The 22,248-nt window shown below is 41.4% G+C and overlaps 1 protein-coding gene across 1 annotated transcript; it reads right to left on the reverse strand.

Annotated features, from left to right (window-relative positions):
- Positions 1 to 13,484: 13,484 nt before the first annotated feature.
- klf4 (Kruppel like factor 4) lies at positions 13,485 to 20,674 on the reverse strand. The gene is made up of 5 exons (XM_023983361.3): positions 20,354 to 20,674; positions 20,096 to 20,210; positions 16,554 to 17,364; positions 16,249 to 16,416; positions 13,485 to 15,385 (listed from the first exon to the last, which is right to left on the reverse strand). The coding sequence occupies exons 1-5, from the start codon at positions 20,356 to 20,358 to the stop codon at positions 15,210 to 15,212; spliced, it is 1,275 nt and encodes a 424-aa protein (XP_023839129.1). The 5' UTR covers positions 20,359 to 20,674; the 3' UTR covers positions 13,485 to 15,209.
- Between the last annotated feature and the right edge of the window lie 1,574 nt (positions 20,675 to 22,248).

Here is a 22,248-nt window from a genome sequence, read left to right on the forward strand (position 1 = left end):
GCATTATTTAAAGTGGCTAGGAGGAATTGGAGTCAGTATGTTTGGCCTGCCAGCCACTCAATGTTAGTGATGGCTGTTTAACAGTCCTGATGCCTTAAGATTTAAGATGCTGTTTTTTCAGTCTCTCGGCCCCCCTTTCCCCGGGCCCTTTGATGCACCTGTACTGACCTCGCCTCTGGAATGAGTAGCGTGGGGTGAACAGGCAGTGGCCTGAGTGGTTGTTGGTCCTTGATGACTTTTATGGCCTTCCGTGTGACATCGGGGTGGGCGTAGCTTCCTGGAGAGCAAGGTAGTTTGCCCCCCAGTGATGCGTTGCTGCAAGACTCACTACTCTCTCTCTGGGCACCTTACGGTTTGTGGGGGAGGCAGTTTGCCGTACCAAGGGGTGATACAGCCGCGACAGGATGCTCTCGATTTGGTGCATCTGTAAAGGTTTGTGAGTGTTTTTGGTGACAAGCTGAATTCTTCAGCCTCCTGAGGTTGAAGAGGCGCTGTTGTGCCTTCTTCCACCACACTGTCTGTGGGGTGGACAATTTCAGTTTGTCAGTAATGATGTACGCCGAGGAACTTAAAACTTATCCACCTTCTCCACTACTGTCCCGTCGATGTGGAATAGGGGGGTGCTCCCTCTGCTGTTTCCAAGTCCACGATCATCTCTTTGTTTTGTTGACGTAGTGTGAGGTTATTTTTCCTGACCCACCACACCTCCGGGGGGCCCTCACCTCTCCCTGTAGGCCGCCTCGTCGTTTGGTATCAGAGCCTATCACGTAGTGTCCGTCTGCAAACTTGATGATTGAGTGGAGGCGTGGCATGCTACAGTCATGGGTGAACAAGGGAGTTACAAGAGGGCTGATAGAACGGCACCCTTGTGGGGCCCCATTGTTGAGGATCCAGCGGGTGGATTTGTAACTACCCTCACACCTGGTGTCGGACCGTCAGGAAAGCCCAGTTGCACAGGGGGGTCGAGACCTAGGGTCTCGAGCTAATGGAACGAGTTTTGTTTTGAGGGTACTCTGGTGTTAAATGCTGAGCTGTAGAAGCTGTAAACCGAATGAATTAAAACAATAAAGGAAACGGTGCTCTCAAATTAACAAAACTATTTGTCACAACTTGGCGGAGCTCCGTGAAATGTGTGTTTAACATCATTTCATGCCCCGGAAATCCGCTTGCTTCAAGGATTCTGCTATTATAATGTAATATCTCTCACACTGCGCTTTGAATTGCTTATTTGATAATGCTAGCTTTCTAGAATTACATATATGAATATCAATTTATATTTACAAGTAACAACCTCATAATCGTGGGCCATTGGATAGTGCTCATTTTTAACGTGGAAAATATAAAACTGCTATGTTAGTTTGTAAGATAGCCTTAACTTTAGCTATTTTACTGTATCACAAAAGATCTATATAGATATGTGTTTCGGTCGACAACGCAACCACCACATCAACATTTGAAGGATGTTGAATGTATATTTGTTGGCCACTTGACTTTAGTCTGACGTTAATTCCAGGTTTGTTCTACAAAATTAATAATGTTGGAATTCAACGTCTCCATCTCAAACGAAGTTAAAGAATAGGGATCCTAAATCTATATATAAATTATAAATATACTTTAAATTTAGAGTTTAATTTGATTTAGTTCTTATTCTTCATTTAGATTTCTTGGTTGAATATTGAGACATTGATCCACATATTTATATGTAACTTGAAAGATTCAAATTTTGAAACATCAATCTAATTTGAAATCCTAGGCCTATACATATTATTGTTCTTGTTTGTTGAACCCTGGGCTTGAATTGAAAAACAATAAACTGTTGATGACTTTTTGCAAATGGCTCTATAGGCCTAAAATAGTGTACTTGATTGACTGTGGTAAATTTCATTTGTCTGTCAAAACTTCCCTTTGGAATGGACTTCAATAGCAACAGTGGAATCACATTTAGTCAGTATTTAAGAAGATCTCTCAATAATCATTCTCAAGGAACAACAATTGCTATGGCAGGGTGTCACGATCGTCAAAGGTAGAGAGTGAGGACCAAAGGCGCCAGCGCGTGGAAAGTACAATATTTTATTTTAAAGAAGGAAAACACAAAACAAACGACCGTTGAAAGCTATACAAAATCAAGTTGCTGCAACAAAAACATTTGACATAGAACAATTCCCCACAAAACAGCTAAAGCCTATGGTTGCCTTAAATATGGCTCCCAATCAGAGACAACAAAAACCAGGCTGTCTCAATTGAGACCCAATTCAGGCAAACCATAGACTTTCCTAGATACCTACACTCAACCATAAGACACAGCTAGACTACTTATAAAACATAAAACCCAACTACTCTAATAAACCCCCTAAACCTTAAACCACCCTGACACTACAAAAAAACAGACATACATTCCCCATAGTCACAACCCTGACCTAACTAAAATAATTTAAGAAAACAAAGAAATACTAAGGCCAGTGGCGTTGACAGCAGGGCTTGGTTAAAACCCTGGAATGGGAGATCACGTGGATAAATGTTAGATAGATCAACTCTCCAGTTAATATAACGTTGAAGAAATTACGTTGTTTCAAGGTACAAATTCAAAAATATTTTACACAAGGTTGGTTTATTTTGAAAATTGGTACCATGATGACAACTCTGTGTGTTGGAAATTTCCAAACCTCAAACAACAGTTGATTATTTTTTTGCAAAATCCAATGTATTTTTCCCATAGATCTCACGTCACAATACGTTTACAAAATTTACATTGAAAACAACGTTGGTTTCATCCAGTTTGGCCCAGTGGGAAGGTAGGATAACATCTGGAATATTGTTAAGAAAGAGCTGCCCGAAAAGGGTTAACTGTTGAGCCCTTTGCTCCGCTAGGAAGCCATAAGTAATGAGGTTAATTATTTGATTATTTTATTTAGTATCCCTATTCAGCTTGTTGCAAAAAGCAACAGCTACTGTTACTGGGGTCCACACAAAACATAAAATATGCATAATACAGAACATTATAGATGAGAACAGCTCAAGTAAATCAAGACATTACAGTCCGTTATCACTATTTAGTTCCATATACCCTAACAGTTTATCTGACAAGCCAGGGATACACTTAATGTATTCAAGCTGACTGTATACCTGAGTAGGGTGTAGAAGAGCCAGGCGAAGATTGTACTGTTTTCCACTAGAGGGCAGCCAAAGACCCTAATAATCCCGCAGCCTGTTCAACGCCGAACTATGAGACAGATATTTCCCGGATGTTATAAATGTGAAGCTTCCGCTTGGCGTTTCCACTCACTAACCAAATATGGTAGTGAGAGGAAGCCCAGTGGCCGGCAGTGGGAGAAGATGGACGGAGATTGATTTTTGGCCGACATTCTGCACATTTTCTCATCGAGAAATGTTTGATCTCAATTACAGTTTTTCTGTTTAACTAGAATCTGTTATGAACAGAGTGGAGTAGACTTTAACCTTTGCCAAAGTTATTAAAAATGTGCTTTGTTAGAAGGAGTGCAAAGGCGAATTGAAAACTTTTTATAGTAGTATTTTACTGGGTGACTTTCACTTTTACTTGAGTAATTTTCTATTAAGGTATCTTTACTTTTACTCAAGCATGACAATTGGCTACTTTTTTCCACCACTGTGGAAGACTGAACATGACATATGAGAAAAAATAAAACAAAAAATCTGTTGAACTTCCTCCCACCCGCTGAAGTGTCTTCCCAAAAAAGACGTGCGAATCCCCCCTAGTATACAAGCGCCTAAATACTCTCCAGGAAACATAGTGGTTCAAGCAGCTAGGCTAAACTCTTTCCAAGTGGAGCGTTGTGACAATTAAATTATAAAAGATAAATAAATATATATATATATATATATATAAGATATAAGAAAAAAATGATTGAAAGCACAGTTTATCAATAGTGCCATGTAAAGTGACAACAGGGTGTTAAATCAAATAACATAGGTAGCATGACAGCTTATGGCCTCGACAAAATAAAAGGGAACCTGTTACCACAAACCAACATAAAAAACAATGACAAAATAACATAGAATTATATATATATTATATGAATAGACGCTTACTTTCAGCCAACAATGTGGAAAATGTACATATAATAATAAAATAACAAAACAGGAGGCACTGTAGTAGGCTARATGTGTCGGGCCTTACCTATCAAACACTGCAGATACAATAAATATCCATGTTGTTGATCCGGTCAGACTGGGGGAGGAGTTCCCTTCAAGTTCTTGTTGATAAAGTAAATTGCAGCGGTCGGGTCGTTGAACTTGTGAAGAGCCCCGCGTGGTAGTGTGATACGGAGCTCAGCTGGGAAGAAGAGGCCAAACTRGACTCCCGGACAGGTGTGCAGAAGCCGCTTTGTGTTTCCGAACATCACTCGTTCCTTGGCCACGGAGGCAGTGAAGTCTGGGAAAATGGACAGTCTCTTGCCTCTGTASAGTAAGGGTGATGCTTCTCCAGCTTGGTGCAGGATCTGGTCCCGGACGTGGTAGTKATGCACTCTAATGACGAAGGGCCGTGGGGGGTCACGCTCTCTGGGTCTAGCTCGCAGTGGCTTATGGGTCTGAGGGGGTTTTCTTCAAGGTTAAGTCCTGCAATAGTTGGGAAACAAAGTCTGCTGGGCGGGGCCCCACCAGACCTTCAGCAATGCCCACTAGGCGTATGTTGTGGCGGCGTTGACGTCCTTCTACATTGTAGAATAATAGTGAATACATCAAAACTATAAAATAACACATATGGAATCATGTAGTAACCAAAAGAGTGTTCAACAAATCAAAATATATTTTATATTTTAAATTATTCAAAGTAGCCATCCTTTACCTTGATGACAGCTTTGCACACTCTTGACATTCTCTCAACTGGATTCATGAGGTAGTCACCTGGAATGCATTTCAATGAACTGGTGTGCCTTGTTAAAAGTTAATTTGTGGAATTTCTCCTTCTTAATTGTTTGAGCCCAATCAGCTTGTTGTTGTGACAAGGTAAGGGATGGTATACAGATGATAGCCCTATTTGGTAAAAGACCAAGTCCATAGTATGTCAAGAACAGCTCAAATAGCAAAGAGAAATGTCAGATCATCATTACTTTATGGCATGAAGGACAGACAATTCGGAAAATTTCAAGAACGTTTAAAGTTTCTCAAGTGCAATCGCAAAAAACCATCAAGCACTACAATGAAACTGGCTCTCATGAGGACCACCACAGGAAAGGAAGACCAGAGTAAACTCTCTGTGACAGAGGATGCGTTCATTAGTGTTACCAGCCTCAGAAATTGCAACCAGTCAAATCGCTTCACAGACACATCTCAACATCCACTGTTCAGAAGGAGACTGCGTGAATCAGGCCTTCATGGTCGAATTTCTGCAAAGAAACCACTACTAAAGGCACCAATAAGAAGAGCGACTTGCTTGGCCCAAAGAAACACGAGCAATGGATATTAGACCGGTGGAAATCTGTCTTTGGACTGATGATCCAAATTTGAGCTTTTGGTTCTAACCCCTGTGTCTTTGTGAGACGCAGAGTAGGTGACTGGATGTGTGGTTTCCACTGTGAAGCATGGAGGAGGAGGTGTGATGGTGTGTGGGGTGCTTTGCTGGTGACACTGTCAATGATTTATTTAGAATTCCAAGGCACATTTAACCAGCATGGCTACCCCGACATTCTGCAGCAATACGCCATCCCATCTGGTTTGCGCTTAGTGGAACTATCATTTGTTTTTCAACAGGACTATGACCCAACACACCTCAGGCTATTTGACCAAAAAGGATAGTGAATGGAGTGCTGCATCAGATGACCTGGCCTCCACAACACCCGACCTAACCCAATTGAGATGGTTTGGGATTAGTTAGACCGCAGAGTGAAGGAAAAGCAGCCAACAATGCTCAGCATATGTGGGAACTTCCTTCAAGATTGTTGGAAAAGCATTCCACGTGAGCTGGTTAAGGGAATGCCAGGAGTGTGCAAAGCTGTCATCAAGGCAAAGGGTGGCTACTTTGAAGAAATTTAAAAATATATTTTGATTTTAACACTTTTTTGTTTACTACATGATTCCATAGTGTTATTTCATAGTTTTGGATGTCTTCACTATTATTCTACAATGTGGAAAATAGTTAAAATAAAGAAAACCTTGAATGTGTTAGGTGTGTCCAAACTTTTGACTGGTACTGTATGTCTCTTTTGAGCCCATCCAAAGCTAAAACTAAGGGCAGCATCCTGGCCATCGCTGTCCTCCTCCCGCCCTGGCGAGTTGCTTGGCGGTGTTGCTCGACTAGGCAAGCTGGGGCTTTAATGGGGCCCTCATTTGGGACGGTCTCTTTTATCGGCCATTTTCGGGATTTTGGAACAGCGAAGAGTCAGAGTTATGTTTTGGAAATTGAACCTCAGCAATAGAAGTCAAGTTCTAGAATAGACTGACGTTTTAAATAACAGAAATATGACCGTTTGCTCAATTAGTGGCCGTGCTAGCTTGCTGAAAAAGTTTGGTAACTGAATGTGGGCTTCTTATGTCAGTCACGTTTACATCGACTATATCCCTTTTTTCACTGCTATGAAGGAGAAAATAAATTGTGTCAGGAGCAGACAAATAGCCTCCTCTGCTGCGGCTACTTTAGAAATTCTCCATTCAGCAATTCACGGACATTATTACCGTTCAGAAAGCGCAATGAGATGTGAAAACTATGTCAACAATACTTTGTAAATCAATCCAATTTGATTGTCACATACACAATGGTTAGCAGATGTTAATGCGAGGGTAGCGAAATGCTTGTGCTTCTAGTTCTGACCATGCAGTAATATCTAACAAGTAATTCTAACAATTTGACAACAACTACCTTATACACACACGTGGTAAAGGAATGAATAAGAATATGTACATATAAATATATGGATGAAGCGATGGCCAAACGGCATAGGCAACGATGCAGTAGATGGTTATAGAGTACAGTATATACATATATGAGATGTAGTAGTCGTAGGGTATGTAACATTAATATTAAAAGTGGCATTTTTTAAAGTGACTAGTGATATAATTTATTACATCCAATTTTGCATTATTAACGTGGCTAGAGATTGAGTCAGTATGTTTGGCCTGCAGCCACTCAATGTTAGTGATGGCTGTTTAACAGTCTGATGGCCTTAAGATAAGATGCTTGTTTTTCAGTCTCTCGGTCCCCAGCTTTGATGCCACCTGTACTGACCCTCGCCTTCTGGATGAGTTAGCGCGGGTGAACAGGCAGTGGCTCGAGTGGTTGTTGTCCTTGATGACTTTATGGCCTTCCTGTGACATCGGGTGGCGTAGCTGTCCTGGAGAGCAGGTAGTTTGCCCCCAGTGATGCGTTGCTGCAGACCCACTACCCTCTGGGGCACCTTTACGGTTGTGGGCGGAGCAGTTGCCGTACCAAGGCGGTGATACAGCCCGACAGGATGCTCTCGATTGTGCATCTGTAAAGGTTTGTGAGTGTTTTTGGTGACAAGCTGAATTCTTCAGCTCCTGAGGTTGAAGAGGCGCTGTTGTGCCTTCTTCCACCCACAGCTGTCTGTTGTGGGTGGAACATTTCAGTTTGTCGTAATGTGTACGCCGAGGAACTTAAAACTTATCCACCTTCTCCACTACTGCGCCGTCGATGTGGATAGGGGGGTGCTCCCTCTGCTGTTTCCTGAAGTCACGATCATCTCCTTTGTTTTGTTGACGTTGATGTGAGGTTATTTTTCCTGACACCACACTCCGGGGGCCCTCACCTCCTCCCTGTAGGCCGCCTCGTCGTTGTTGGTAATCAAGCCTACCACTGTAGTGTCGTCTGCAAACTTGATGATTGAGTTGGAGGCGTGCATGGCCACGCAGTCATGGGTGAACAGGGAGTACAGGAGAGGGCTGAGAACGCACCCTTGTGGGGCCCCATTGTTGAGGATCAGCGGGGTGGAGATGTTGTTACCTACCCTCACCACCTGGTGTCGGACCGTCAGGAAGTCCAGGACCCAGTTGCACAGGGTGGGGTCGAGACCTAGGGTCTCGAGCTTAATGACGAGTTTGGAGGGTACTCTGGTGTTAAATGCTGAGCTGTAGAGCTGTAAACCGAAATGAATTAAACAATAAATGAAACGGTGCTCTAAATTAACAAAACTTTGTCACAACTTGGCGGAGCTCCGTGAAATGTGTGTTACATCATTCATGCCCCCGGAAATCCGCTGTTCAAGATTCTGCTATTTATATTGTGAATATCTCCACAGACCTGCGACCTTTGCATGCTATCTTGAACATGCTAGCTTTCTATGATTACATAAGAATACATTTATAGTTACAGTAACCTCATAATGTGGCCATGGATGAGTTGCTCATTTTAACGTTGAATATAAACTGCTATGTTAGTTTGTAAGATAGCCTTAACTTTAGGCTATTTACTGTATCACAAAAGTCATATAGAATTGTGTTCGGTCGACAACGCAACCACACATCAACATTTGAAGGAGTGAATGTATATTTTGTGCCACTGACTTAGTCTGACGTTAATTCCAGTTTGTCTACAAATTAATAATGTTGGATTCACGTCTCCATCTCAACGAAGTTAAAGAATAGGACTAAATCAAATAAAACTTTAAATATACTTTAAATAGAGTTTAATTTGATTTAGTCTTATTCTTTCATTTAGATTTCTGGTTGAAATTGAGACATGAATCCAACATATTTATTATTAACTTGAAGATCAAATTTGACATCAACCTAAGTTTGAAATCCTAGGCCTATACATATGTATTGTCTGTTTGTTGAACCCTGGGTTGAATTGAAACAATAACTGTTGATGACTTTGCAAATGCTCTATAGGCCTAAATAGTGTACTTGATTGACTGTGGTCAAATTTCATTTGCTCTGTCAAAACTTCCCTTTGGAATGACTTCAATAGCAACAGTGAATCAATTTAGTCAGTTATTAAGAGATCTCTCAATAATCATTCTCAAGGTAACACATTGCTATGCAGGTGTCACGATCGTCAAAGGTAGAGAGTGAGGACCAAGGCGCAGCGCGTGGAAAGTACATATTTTATTTTAAAGAAGGAAAAAACAAAACAAACGACCGTGAAGCTATACAAAAATCAGTGCTGACACAAAACACTTCGACATAGACAATTCCCCACAAACAGCTAAAGCCTATGGTTGCCTTAAATATGGCTCCCAATCAGAGACAACAATAACCAGCTGTCTCTAATTGAGACCCAATTCAGGCAACCATAGACTTTCCTAGATACCTACACTCAACCATAGACACAGCTAGACTACTATACTAAACATAAACCCAACTACTCTAATAAACCCCCTAAACCTTACAACCACCCTAGACACTACAAAAAACACATACATTCCCCATGTCACACCCTGACCTAACTAAAATAATTAAGAAAACAAAGAATACTAAGGCCAGGGCGTGACAGCAGGGCTTGGTTAAAACCCTGGATGGGAGATCACGTGGATAAATGTAGATAGATCAACTCTCCAGTTAATATAACGTTGAAGAAATTACGTTGTTTCAAAGGTACAAATTCAAAATATTTTACACAAGGTTGGTTTATGTTGAAAATTGGTTACCATGATGACAACTCTGTGGTTGGAATTTCACCCTCAAGACAACAGTTGATTATTTTTTGCAAATCCAATGTATTTTCCACATAGATCTCACGTCACAATACGTTGACAAATTACATTGAAACAACGTTGGTTCATCCAGTTTGTGCCCAGTGGGAAGGTAGGATACATCTGGAATTGTGTTAAGAAAGCTGCCCCGAAAAGGGTTAACTGTTGAGGCCCTTTGCTCCGCTAGGAGCCATAAGTAATGAGGTTAATTATTTGTTATTTTATTAGTATCCCTATTAGCTGTTGCAAAAGCAACAGCTACTGTTACTGGGGTCCACACAAAACATAAAATATGTCATAATACAGAACATTAATAGATGAGAACAGCTCAAGTAAATCAAGACATTACAGTCCGTTATCACTATTTAGTCCATACATACCCTACAGTTTATCTGACAAGCCAGGGTATACACTAATGTATTCAAGCTGACTGTATACCTGAGTAGGTGTYAAGATGGCCAGGCGAGATTGTACTGTTTTCCACTAGAGGGCAGCCAAAGACCCTAAAATCCCCAGCCTGTTTCAACCCGAACTATGAGACAGATATTTCKCCGGATGTATAAATGTGAAGCTTCCGCTTGGCGTTTCCACTCACTAACCAAATATGGTAGTGAGAGGAAGCCCAGTGGCCGGCAGTGGGAGAAGATGGACGGAGATTGATTTTGGCCGACATTCTGCACATTTTCTCATCGATGAAATGTTTGATCTCATTACAGTTTTCTGTTCCCAAAACTAGAATCTGTTATGAACAGAGTGGAYTAGACTTTAACCTTTGCCAAAGTTATAAAAATGTGCTTTGTTAGAAGGAGTGCAAAGGCGAATTGAGTTATTGCACAAGCGCACTTAACAGAGTGAAGAACGGGCTAATAGGATACGTGCTAGCTCGTSCTTGGCTCGGCCCACCTTCTTGCTTGTTCTGCCCACTATGACTTATTTGTTCCCATTGGAAACGACGGGCTGTTGTCTATCTTGGTTTAGTTATAAAAATCAATGGTACTGTGCTGTACATGAATAGATCAGTGGGATATGGTTTCAGGTATTGACATTTTACTACATCACAACATGAACCACACCACACYGTGTCCAGTTCACAGCTCAAAATCAAGTATATTCTGTGACAGAAAGTGGCCTAAATTTACAGGAATTAATTTGATTGATGAAAAAAATCGGAAACACTAGAGATTAGGTCTACACCTGTCTAGGTATGTTGAATTTATCTGCCACGGCAATACGTGCAAAACGCTGTGTCTACATACCTATCCCTCATGCTGAGTCATATCCTACAGCTGCAGTGGTCTATGCGCATGACGGATGAGGCCGTGGAGGGMTGGGGTGGGTTTGAGGAAGGGGTAGGGAGGATTTGGGGAAGAGGCAGGGAGGGTTTGAGGAAGGGAATGGGTGGGGTGAGGGTGAAGGGTGGGGTGGGTTTGGGCCCCCCTGTCTGGTCTGATCAGCAGGTGTTTAAAAATGGGGACGTTCCCTGAGTGTGAAATCAGGGCCCGGGTCTTCATAAAATGGGTCTGAAATCAGTGTGTTTTTGACTCATAGTACTGCTGACCAGGTTGGAGTGTATAGTATAGGTTAGTAAAGATAACTGGATTTAATTAACCTCCCTGGTATGTAGGTCAAGTATTGACTAACTAACTGCCAATAACAAAGAGGGGTGTGGAGGTACAGAAACATAATTATCAGAGGAGGGAGACACGGATGAGTCACCAACCACTCCTATATAGTAACGTACAGTATGTACTGCATCTTTAAAACACAGGTACCTTCACTCATAACTGATTTATAAGAAAGTTAGGATCTATAATACAGTGCKAGTCAAAAGTTTGGACACACCTACTCAATTCAAGGGTTTTTCTTTATTTGTACTGTTTTCTACATTGTAGAATAATAGTGAAGARATCCAAACTATGAAATAACAAATATGGAATCATGTAGTAACRAAAAAAGTGTTKAATCAAAATATATTTTAGATTCGATATTCTTCAAAGTAGCCACCCTTTGCCTTYATGACAGCTTTGCACACTCGTAATATCTATTACGGTCCCATTCTCAGTTGCTTTTAACAGTACCAATGAATTAGAACAGGTCACGGTAGAAATAGTTTTAGTTACTCAGCTCCGTGGTCCTGGAATTCTCTCCTGAACATTAAAACATTTGATGATCTAGTCTCGTTGGTGGAGTTTAAACACTTGATCGATGTAAATATCATAGAAGAGTATAATTGTCTTTTGGACAGCTGTTTTTAGTCAAGACATTCATGTTTTTTTTTTACGTAATATGTAATTGTTGCACTGTATGTGTGTCTATAGTTTTGTTTAATGTTGTGTTAGTGTATGTAAGTTGTTTGGTCTGAAACTTTGTTCCCCCTGCTACTATTGGACCAGGTTATCTCAATGAGAAAAGCCTGTATAAATCAAGGTTAAATAAATAAATAAAACCTTTTTTTCACTAAATAAAAAAAAAAATCTATTGAGCATAGACAAATCTATGAAATAGGTTATCGTGGGTTTTGCCTACACTCTTATAAAGAAAGGGTTCCATAAGGGTTCTTCAGCTGTCCCCATAGGAGAACCCTTTTTGGTTCCAGGTAAAACCCCTTTTTGGTTCCTGGTAAAACCCTTTTTGGTTCCAGGTAGAACCATTTTGGGTTTCATGTAGAACCCTCTGTGGAAAGGGTTCTACATGGAACCCAAAACCGTTCTACTTGGAACCAAAAGGGTTCWACCRMGAACCAACAAGGGTTCTTCAAAGGGTTATCCTATGGGGACAGCTGAAGAACCCTTTTAGGTTGTAGATAGCACKTTTTGTGTAGGGGGTGGGTAGGGGGTTCCCCCCTTAGGTCAGTAATGACAGTTTGAGTAAAAGTACCAGTACAACAAACTGGGAGCTAAAATGTTGAGTGATAACTGCACATAACTTACAAATACAAAACTTGTTGTCGAACATATCTCCTCCTGGGCCCGTATTCATAAAGCATCTCAGAGAAGGAGTGCTGATCTAGGATCAGGTCCCCTAGTGACAGGTAGGAGTTCGGAAACCACAGACAATCACCATAATTCATTTTACTAGGTAAATGGGGACGCCTAATTTGATAACTATTTATGTATAACTAGTTTAATAACTATTTTATGTAAGATATTTATGCTACACTACACTACTTCAAAGAGTTTGTTGACATTGCTAGTGAACAGAAACTCCACAACTTGGATGCTTGCAATGATTATGAAGCGCGTACTCTTGTATTATATAGCTTTAGAAAAGGAGATGAGCATTATTAAGCATCTTAAGTAAGATTTTAAGCATTATTATTATTTAAATGTGCTATGACTTACGTAAATAGATAGTCAAACTATATAGCTTAATAAAATTAGATACTGATGTTGCTTCATTTTGATTTACATGGTTGAGGTACATTTACCAAATACATTTATCAAAACATTTTACAGGTTAATACGAGTATGGAATAATTTACATAACAGTGCTATCAAAACAGCAGTGATCAGTACATACAAAGTTCATTTTAAATACATTTTTATTCTTTATGTTGTACAAAACATTTGAAGCGGTTTTAAAAAGCATTTTCTTTACAAATGTACAAAACTTCAGATTATATTACATGAACAAAAACATTGTTCAGAGTTTTGAAAGAGGATATGAATGTCTCACGTAGCATCATTGCACTTTGCGACCACAGTGCATTGAAAGATTGCCATCACCATTGAGGAGCAAAGTACTCACCTGATTAAAGTCCAATTGCGGAAGAAGAAAAACTCACAGACAAGAAACTCACAGACAAGATACTCACAGACAAGAAACTCACAGACAAGAAACTCACGGACAACCATGTGATACTTGATACTCTTTTTTTTATCTGTTTTCTTTCAAATAAAATCTTTGGTACCTTTAAATACACTTAATAGTCTTTGAGCACTTTCCTGTAACATATCAATTAATTTGTACCTGTAATGAATGGCTTGGAAGAGTAATATAAATATAAATGTCTAATACGGTATGTTGAACAGTATGAATTTGACAAACAACTTGGCTGATAGAATGGATCGAAGGCCTCTTAGGATGTGTTCTGTCTGTCCGAGTCTTGTTTCCCTGATAACTAATACATTTCCAGTCATACGTCAGCACCTGGTCCTCCAAGTTTTGTCGATAAATAGCCTAGATGGTCAATTCCAGTTTTGTCCCACAAAGGAGGTTGTTCTGAGGGCTCTTGTCAAAACGTCATATCACGATCCCATTTATGGTAGTGCTGAGCAATTAGTGCTATTTGAGGTCAGTTCGGTTTCGGGTTAAAAACATTTTTTTTTATAATTAAGGTTTTCGATTTTGGTTTTGATTGTTTCTTTTTTATGTTATGAATTATGTGGGTTGAATAAAACTATTTTAAAAAAGTCTCATGATAGCAGTGACTACCCATTACTTTTTTTATCACGTATTAACCATAATTTGTTCACTCTACTTTAATAAAATATTTTAGTTGCTGTGAATTTCATATTTGTTTCGTTGTTGATGACTTTATTACTTCATTCCAAGTCATGACCTCATCTCTATAGAGCTGCTGCCTATTCCGTCTGTCAAAATCACTATTGTTATAGTTATTTAAACTCAACGAGGCATTATTTCATGACTGCTGAATACCAACTACCAATGACTTAGATCACGTGTCAAACTCATTCTACTGAGGGCAGAGTGACTGCGGGTTTTCGCTCCTCCCTTGTGTTTGATTGATGAATTAAGGTCACTGATTAGTAAGGAACTCCCTCACCTGGTTGTTTAGGCCTGGTTGTTTAGGTTGTTTAGGTCTGAAGTGAAAGGCAAAACCAAAAATCAGCAGACACTACCCTCAATGGAATGAGTTTGACACCCCTGACTTAGATCATGTCTTTTCAGGCAGAGATACATTGCAAAGCAATTGCTCTCTATCCCTCTCGATCGCGAATTCTTCCGTCTCTTCTTTCTCTTTCTGTGTCTGCCCCCCACACCTAACGTGACAGGCGTAAAAGAAACACACAGACCGGACAAGTAGGCGCGCAATAGATTGTGGTCATTGTAGTTAATGGCCATGTTTTCTGCGCTAAACTATGCAGAATATTGTCCTGTTGGAAACTACAACTCCCTACTACATCACGTAGTTTGGGCTTGATCTGATTCATCTCGAGAGAAACTGTGCAATGTGTGCATTGAGCAATTAGAATGTTTAAAAAAACTGAAAAACAACCACCATTTCGGTTCATCGCTGATCACTAATAGATGGACAAAGAACAGTCTTTAGTCATAGGGTTTGAACCTAGCGAGTGGAACACTCTTTGCCGTGAATCGCACGGCTTGTCTTGATGCTTTGACAATGGCTAGAAGGCAATGTTTGGTTTTCAAAGTTACAAGTTCAGGTCGGTCTCTGTAATAATATCTTTAGTCTTTAAGTCTTGGTCTCGGTGGCGTCCAGTGAGTCCGTAGGTGTCTCTTCATGTGTAGTGCCGGGTGGTCGGACCTTGAGAAGGCCCTGTCTCATAGGTGTCTCTTCATGTGTAGTGCCGGGTGGTCGGACCTTGAGAAGGCCCTGTCTCATAGGTGTCTCTTCATGTGTAGTGCCAGGTGGTCGGACCTTGAGAAGGCCCTGTCACACTTGGCACACTGGAACGGGCGATGCCCGGTGTGTTTCCTGTAGTGCCGTGTGAGCTCATCCGAACGGGCAAACTTCCAGCCGCAGCCCACCCAGTCACAGTGATAAGGCTTCTCTCCTAATAATGACACAACACATGCACGTGCGCACACAGGCACGCACACACACACACACACACAGAGAGAGAGAGAGAGAGACACAAACACGGCCGTTAGAATTTTGTTTGTTGACCCCGGAGTTAAAACAGACCAAACTCTCCTCTCCTCAACACAGATAGAGGTTGGTCCTGTCCTGCAGCGCATGGAGGTTAAACTAATCAGCCTACAGTCAGTATAAACCTGCTGCTGTTTAAATGCCTGTTCATGACACCTGCCAACTGGGCTGCTGTTCTCTCTTTTTACTCTATTTTACCATGATGTAGAGTAGAGTAATTTACTGCTAGTAATACAACAGCCGTTATGCCAGGGCCAAGTAGCATAGGGGTAGGTAGCAGGGAAGGTAAGAGTTATAGGTGAACATAAAGCGTACTGCTGAGGGACATTAACTGGCGTTACTGAATAGAGAATGAATGAACGCATGAATAAGTAAAATCATCCTGTCATATAGTAGCTCTATAGTGCAGTAAACACACAAGGGTCACATTGCTGCCTGTTACAAATGGTTCCATTTCAACAAATTAAATGGATTATTCCAGCCATTAAATGTGTCTCCATTCTACAGACTGTCTCCATACCAAATCATTACCAAATGAATACAAAATTGAAAGTAAAGTTAATATTAATCCAGTATAAAACTTAATGTTAAAGTTTCCTGCTGTGAATCACTAAAGGCCTACCATTTCATAAACCATAAACTACAGTAATGAAACTCWTAACCAAGCGATGCAATAAGAATTAAAAATCAAAAAATCCTCCTGACATCAAAAAAACGTTTGAAATTGCGTTTTTTTCCCCCAATGAGAAATCCAACATGTGTACCAACCTGTGTGTGTTCGGTGATGTGCCTTGAGGTGAGAGCTCTTGGTATAGGTTTTRCCACAGCCGGCATAGTCACACGTGTGTGTGGCAATTCTCTTCCTAGGCCATGAGCGCCGGCCGCGTTTGGGTTTGGGCTCCTCTGGTAGACTGTCGCCACCGGGGGACATGAGCTCTAGGAGGAGAGAGGAGGGCGAAGTGATGAGCATCATCACCTCAATGTTTTCCTCAGAGTCAGGCACCAGAAAATTCGAATACGTTGTGTAAAAAAAGGCTCTCGGTCAAAAAGACTTAGATTGAAGTTGAACTGACCTTGGTACTGTAGAGACCCATGCTGCTGTGGGAAGGGAGAGTAGCCTGTCGGAGAGGTGTGGTGGTAGCCCGGACRGGGCAGCGGGATTTGGGCGTGGGTTAACACCTGGCTGGAGGGGTGGTGGTCCCTGGCCAGTGTGTGGTCCGGAGACAGAGATGAGGCTGATCGGCTGGCAGTCATAGGGCGCCCCCCTGGGGGGAAGCCGTGGGGGTCGAGGCGGGGCCTCTGACCAGCCCTGGGCTGGGAGTGTGAGTTCACCACCCCTAGTTGGAGGTCCATGGGCCGGGTGATGGTYCACGTGCTGGGGTTCTCCTGCTTTATCCTATGGCAAATAAAGGGCAACGAGGAGGAGGGGTCCGTGGCGGCGCCCACACCAGCTTTACTACTCACATTAATGCTGTGGTCAACCTCTGCCATATCCATGGTGGACTTCACCACAAACTTGCCATGCAGGCTGGTGGGATGGAGGTACGCCGTGTCCAGTTCAGGTCTCATCAGCTCCGCCACGAACCCCCCAGAGGGGGACACATCGTTGATGTCAGGGATAGTGTACAGCATGTCACTGTGAGCAGAGTCCTGGGGAGAGGGGAGCTGGTAGGAGGAGTAGGATCCCGGGGAAGGGGACAGGTTCTGGGACCCGCTCGTTGCCATAGCCTCAGCCTGCTGCTGCTGTTGTAGCATAGTGTTGGACAGGATYAAGTCATAYTCCAATAGATCCAGCTCTTCAGGTTCTTTCTTGGCCATTCCAGTGGAGATGTCCTGGTCAGAACAGCCGCTCCTCTTCAGGTGGGACAGCTCCTCCTTCCATCTCTAGGGAAGACGAGAAACACACATTGAAATCAGTATGAGTACAGAAAGAGAGCTGAGGTCATAGCTAATCCATGAGCATAATGCTGAAGACTGCCTGATATAATGGTGCTAAATCATCGAGAGACTGGCTGAGGTGAATCTGCTCACCCAGACTGTGTGTCCGTGGTCAAAACATTTCATTGCCAAATGTAAGTACCTGTCGATGAATTTCTTCTTCTGRCTAACTGAAATGGGAAAGTGATTCTTGGTCATATCTATCATTGTGTCTCAAATACGCTTGTGTAATCCCAGACATGTACAATAATCCCAGACATGTATGGATTAGTTCCAGTTTATTAGGATGCTATAACACAAGAGATCTGGATAAACTTCTCATTGAGAACAACTCACATTTTTGGTAGGCTATTCTATACACATTATTGGCAATAGATAAACCAACAGCCTAAATCAATTCAAATCAAATCATAGTTTATTGGTCGTGTACACAGATTCGCAGATGCTATCGCAGGTGCAGACAAATGCTTGTGTTTCTAGCGCCAACAGCGCAGTAATACCTAGCAGTAAATAAAACATWAAAAAAACACAATCCACACATAATCCCACAAAAATAATCATTAAGAAAGAAAGAAATGAAGAATTATCAGAACAAGCAATGTCAGTGACCGGAATATAAATATATCCAGTGGAGACTCCTCGGAGGAGGAAGAGGAAAACCATCCTCCACAGTTCATTTTTTTTTGTAGTGCAACATTAAAAACGTTATATTTTTTGGATAAAACTTTACTAAATATATTCACGTCACCAAATAATTTATTAAAATGCACTGTTCTGCAATGAAGGTCTAACAGTAGCCTCAGCAGCACCATGGTGTAGCCGGAGGACAGCTAGCTTCTGTCCTCCTCTGGGTACATTGACTTCAATACAAATCCTAGGCGGCTCATGGTTCTCACCCCCTTCCATAGATTTACACAGCAATTATGACAAATTCATAACTCCCCCAACCTATCAAAGCTCTTGCAGCATGGAATGACTTAAAGAATAAGCTACAGCTAGCTAGCACTGGAGTGCATAAAATATGGTGACTAGTTGACCTCGAAGAGAGAGAAAGACAGTAGTTGAACAGTTTTGAACAAATTAAGGAGAAGCAAGAGAGAGAGAGATTTTTAAACTTTCACGTAGCTAACAAATGCAGCTAGCTTGTTTAGTCTACTCAAACACCCGGCTCAAACAGAAAGGGATGCTATGCTAGCTAGCTGGCTCTGTCTATCCAACACTAGAACTTTTCCAAGTGAAGGTAAGCTTTTGGTTCTATTCATGTATTGCCACTGGGGCCCGCTGGTGTAACTGCTAAACTGCTTTCTGACTGTACACAGTACTGCATGACTGTAGCGGGTTTACTAATGCGTTAGGTCTAGTAGCTATGTTGACTATGACATGACAACAATGTAGGCTGTGTGTAGCAGTTAGCAGTCATGATATGAAGGTTTGTCTTGGAAAGGTTTTTTGCCTGGTCACAGACAGCTGATGTGTTGTGCACTGAAGTCCACAAGCGAAGGGAAYYGGTGAGAYGAGGAGAGCGTGTAAATAGTTGCGAGAAGGAATTATACTGTACAACGAGCAAAGTGATCACGCTGTTTTTATGTGGCTGCTATGAAAGTTAACTGTGTTTGTGTGTGATCAGGGGTGTATTCATTCCGACGATTCGGGGGAAAAATGTTTCTTAAACAGAAGCAAATGGTACAAAACGGGGAGAAAGATATCTGAATTTGTCCAATAGAAGCTCTAATTTGCAACTTTTGGGCTAATGATTACACCCTAGATCAGCTAGATGCAGGCAAGAGTGTGCACGTCGGTATTGAATGTGTCACTGTCTGTCTCTTGACGTGRGCACCTACGTTGTAAACTTTCATTCATAGGCTAGGTTGTAGCAACCTCATGATGGGTACAGGGAAAATTTGAGAGTCATGTAGTAGCCTAAACCTATCGAATGGAATATGAATGACTGTCATCCAATATGCTGTAACAGAAATAAGGCTCATAAAAAAATGAATAATCCTCCCTCATCTTAAACTGCACCAACCYCCACTGATATATACATATAATGTATGTAACTATATATATCCTACATACTATATAATGGTGTGTAACGACAGTATGCAAAGTATATGAACAGAATAGGTGTGTACAGCTGTAGTTATGTAGGATGKGCCATGGCTAGAATACAGTATATACACATAAAGTGGGTAAACACTATGTAAACATAATTAAAGTGACCAGTATTCAATGACTCGATGTAGCCGACATAGGGCAGCAGTCTCTAATGTGCAGGGTATAGTACCAGGTGGTAGCCGGCTAGAATAGTGACCAAGGTTCAGTGCACAGTAAAGCAATACAGGATGCCACTGCTGGGTATATGCTGTAAATTATAGCTAAATCCTTATAGTAGACTACCATCCATTCAGTCAGTGACCACGCTGAAAATTATACTGGTATCCCGGCTGGTTCACGCCCCTACAGCGGTGCGGTGTGCTAGAGTGCGGCAATGATACAATGTAGCAACACGAATAACTACGAGCAATGACATAATGTCAAGAAATTAAACCAATGTCCATAGAAATACATAAATAAAACCGATTATGACCTGACCTACCATTAAATATTCGMAATGTCCTAAAGCCTATAACCCAGACTGTTGAGATAAAAAAAAAWTGCTATGATTGACCATACTCACCAAATTCGCATGTCCCGTGGATTTATTCTTGACAGTCGGGCCGCTTGCAAATGTGGATATGGATGGCAAAAGCGTCCCGCTCAATGCCATGTTATCGAAGTCACTTGGTGGTTGCCTGCATACACAAAAAAAGATGTAAATGTCAATCCTTATCGTTTTCTTCRAAAATAAGGAAAAGCCTATTAGGATCCAAGCGCACTTTATAATGGCATTGGCAATCCAAAATGCTGCTCTGTTAAACWAAAAAAAAGCCCGCACCTCATCAATGAAAATATACGTGGTTCTTCTGATGAATTTATTCTGTAAAATACACTGGTTGTTTCAGCATGGGTTACGTAGCCTATTTTACACCGGTTGACAATCCGAGATGATGTTGCGCTACACTTCACTCCAAGCCATGCTTGTGGACGCAGCGAATGGAACAGGCAGACTGAGACAGACAACCAAGCATGGAACCGCTGATGCAAATTGATCAGGAGTGAGGCGACACCCGGGGATTCCCTCGTCTCCCTAGCAATCCCGCTGCCATGCAGGGACCGGAGTACAGACTGAACCTACAAAAGTGACAGTGAGAGACTTCTTAAATCATCGCCAGTGGACACGCCTTCGTGTTGCTGAGCAACAGACAGGCAGGACAGAAACAACACTCCCCGCTGGTTAGGTAGAAAAAAATAAGGTGCAGTTCATGACGATAGCACAAGCTTGCAGGGCTGAAAAAGGAAGGAAAAAAACTCTGCGCTGTCTCCTGTTTATATCCATGCAAACAGAGCGATAGCAACAGGGAGGCCCTCACACAGCCGTTAGCTTTTTATCCAGAGCTAATGTYGGGGAACCGGATCAACTCAGTTCTAAGGGATCGCCTATAGGTTTCACAGCAGGCTAGTATGGGAATAATGACTTGTAGTTGCACTAATTTACGAGATATTGTAGCTCCTACAGAAAACACAATAAGTGTTCAGGGGCCTCATTTATCAACCAAGTGTAAATGTCTTACTACATTCTGGCGTACCTGGAGATTCTAGGATTTGCGTGTGCCAAAAATGTTCATTGATAAATCAGAAACATATTGTTGGCCTATTATACAATCCTGCCTGGAAAACGCCCTCCATTCACCTTTTATGGTAACAAAAACACCCTCATTATAATTTGGAAATGTTGGAACTGGGCCATGTCCATTTCTAAAAGAAAGTTGATCACATTTCTGTAGAGGTGTGGGCAGAAGGWTTTAATATTTTGCAGGACACTAACTTCACATTTTACATGATTGATTGCCTTTTCAAACAATTTAAAAGTAAACGCTACAGCCCACATACGAAATGCGAATTGTTGTTCAATATTGCATTTTTGAATAGATGATTGTGTTTCTATCGCCTGTCTTGGTATAGGCTCTGAGATMAAATAGGCTATGATGTCACGCCTCTATCTCAGTCATAGCAATACTGCAGCCTACCCAAACTGTCTAGGCTACRGGTCTATTTACATTTGAGCATACTTAGCTAATGAATGAGCAATGGATAAATAGTATGTGTTGTGTTACAGGAATACACAACAAAAAAACATATGATTARAAAATTCAAAGTAACATTTTAGGCTACATGCTGCTATGCAATCTCTTTACCAATGGCGTTTTAATATTTTTATTTGCCTACCATTGTTATAATTCCTGTGCGTCAAACAAGTTCAATAAATAGCCTACCAACCTTTGTGGGAAAAGTGACGCAAGAGTATTTTTTGTCAGGTAGCACCTTTGATAAGGAAGCCCCAGGACTGGGGACTCCCCACTCTAGGCTACTGTATAGGTATTCCCTTGTCTGTCACTCTAGCCTGTGCCTCCTTGTGAGAGTAGCCTARACAGTACCCTTATAGCCTTATAGATTTCCAACATGATACCTCCGACAGTTCTTACCTTTCAAACATTTCTGATGATTCTCTAACAATGATTCAGCACCTATTACCTTAAGTGAATAATAACGTTACAAATAAGGAACAGAATGCAGCTATTTCTTTGATTAGGAAATGTATAGGTTACAATGTTCATTATGCTTATCACCTAACATTTGTGGAGTTGCCTGCTATTGTATTATATGGGTAAGTTATTATTAGCTTAACGTGTATCGCTTATGAGTTGAGTGTGTATTGTGTAACCTTGTTGT

Source organism: Salvelinus sp. IW2-2015, linkage group LG4q.1:29 (assembly GCF_002910315.2).
Source record: "Salvelinus sp. IW2-2015 linkage group LG4q.1:29, ASM291031v2, whole genome shotgun sequence".
Lineage (NCBI taxonomy): Eukaryota > Metazoa > Chordata > Actinopteri > Salmoniformes > Salmonidae > Salvelinus > Salvelinus sp. IW2-2015.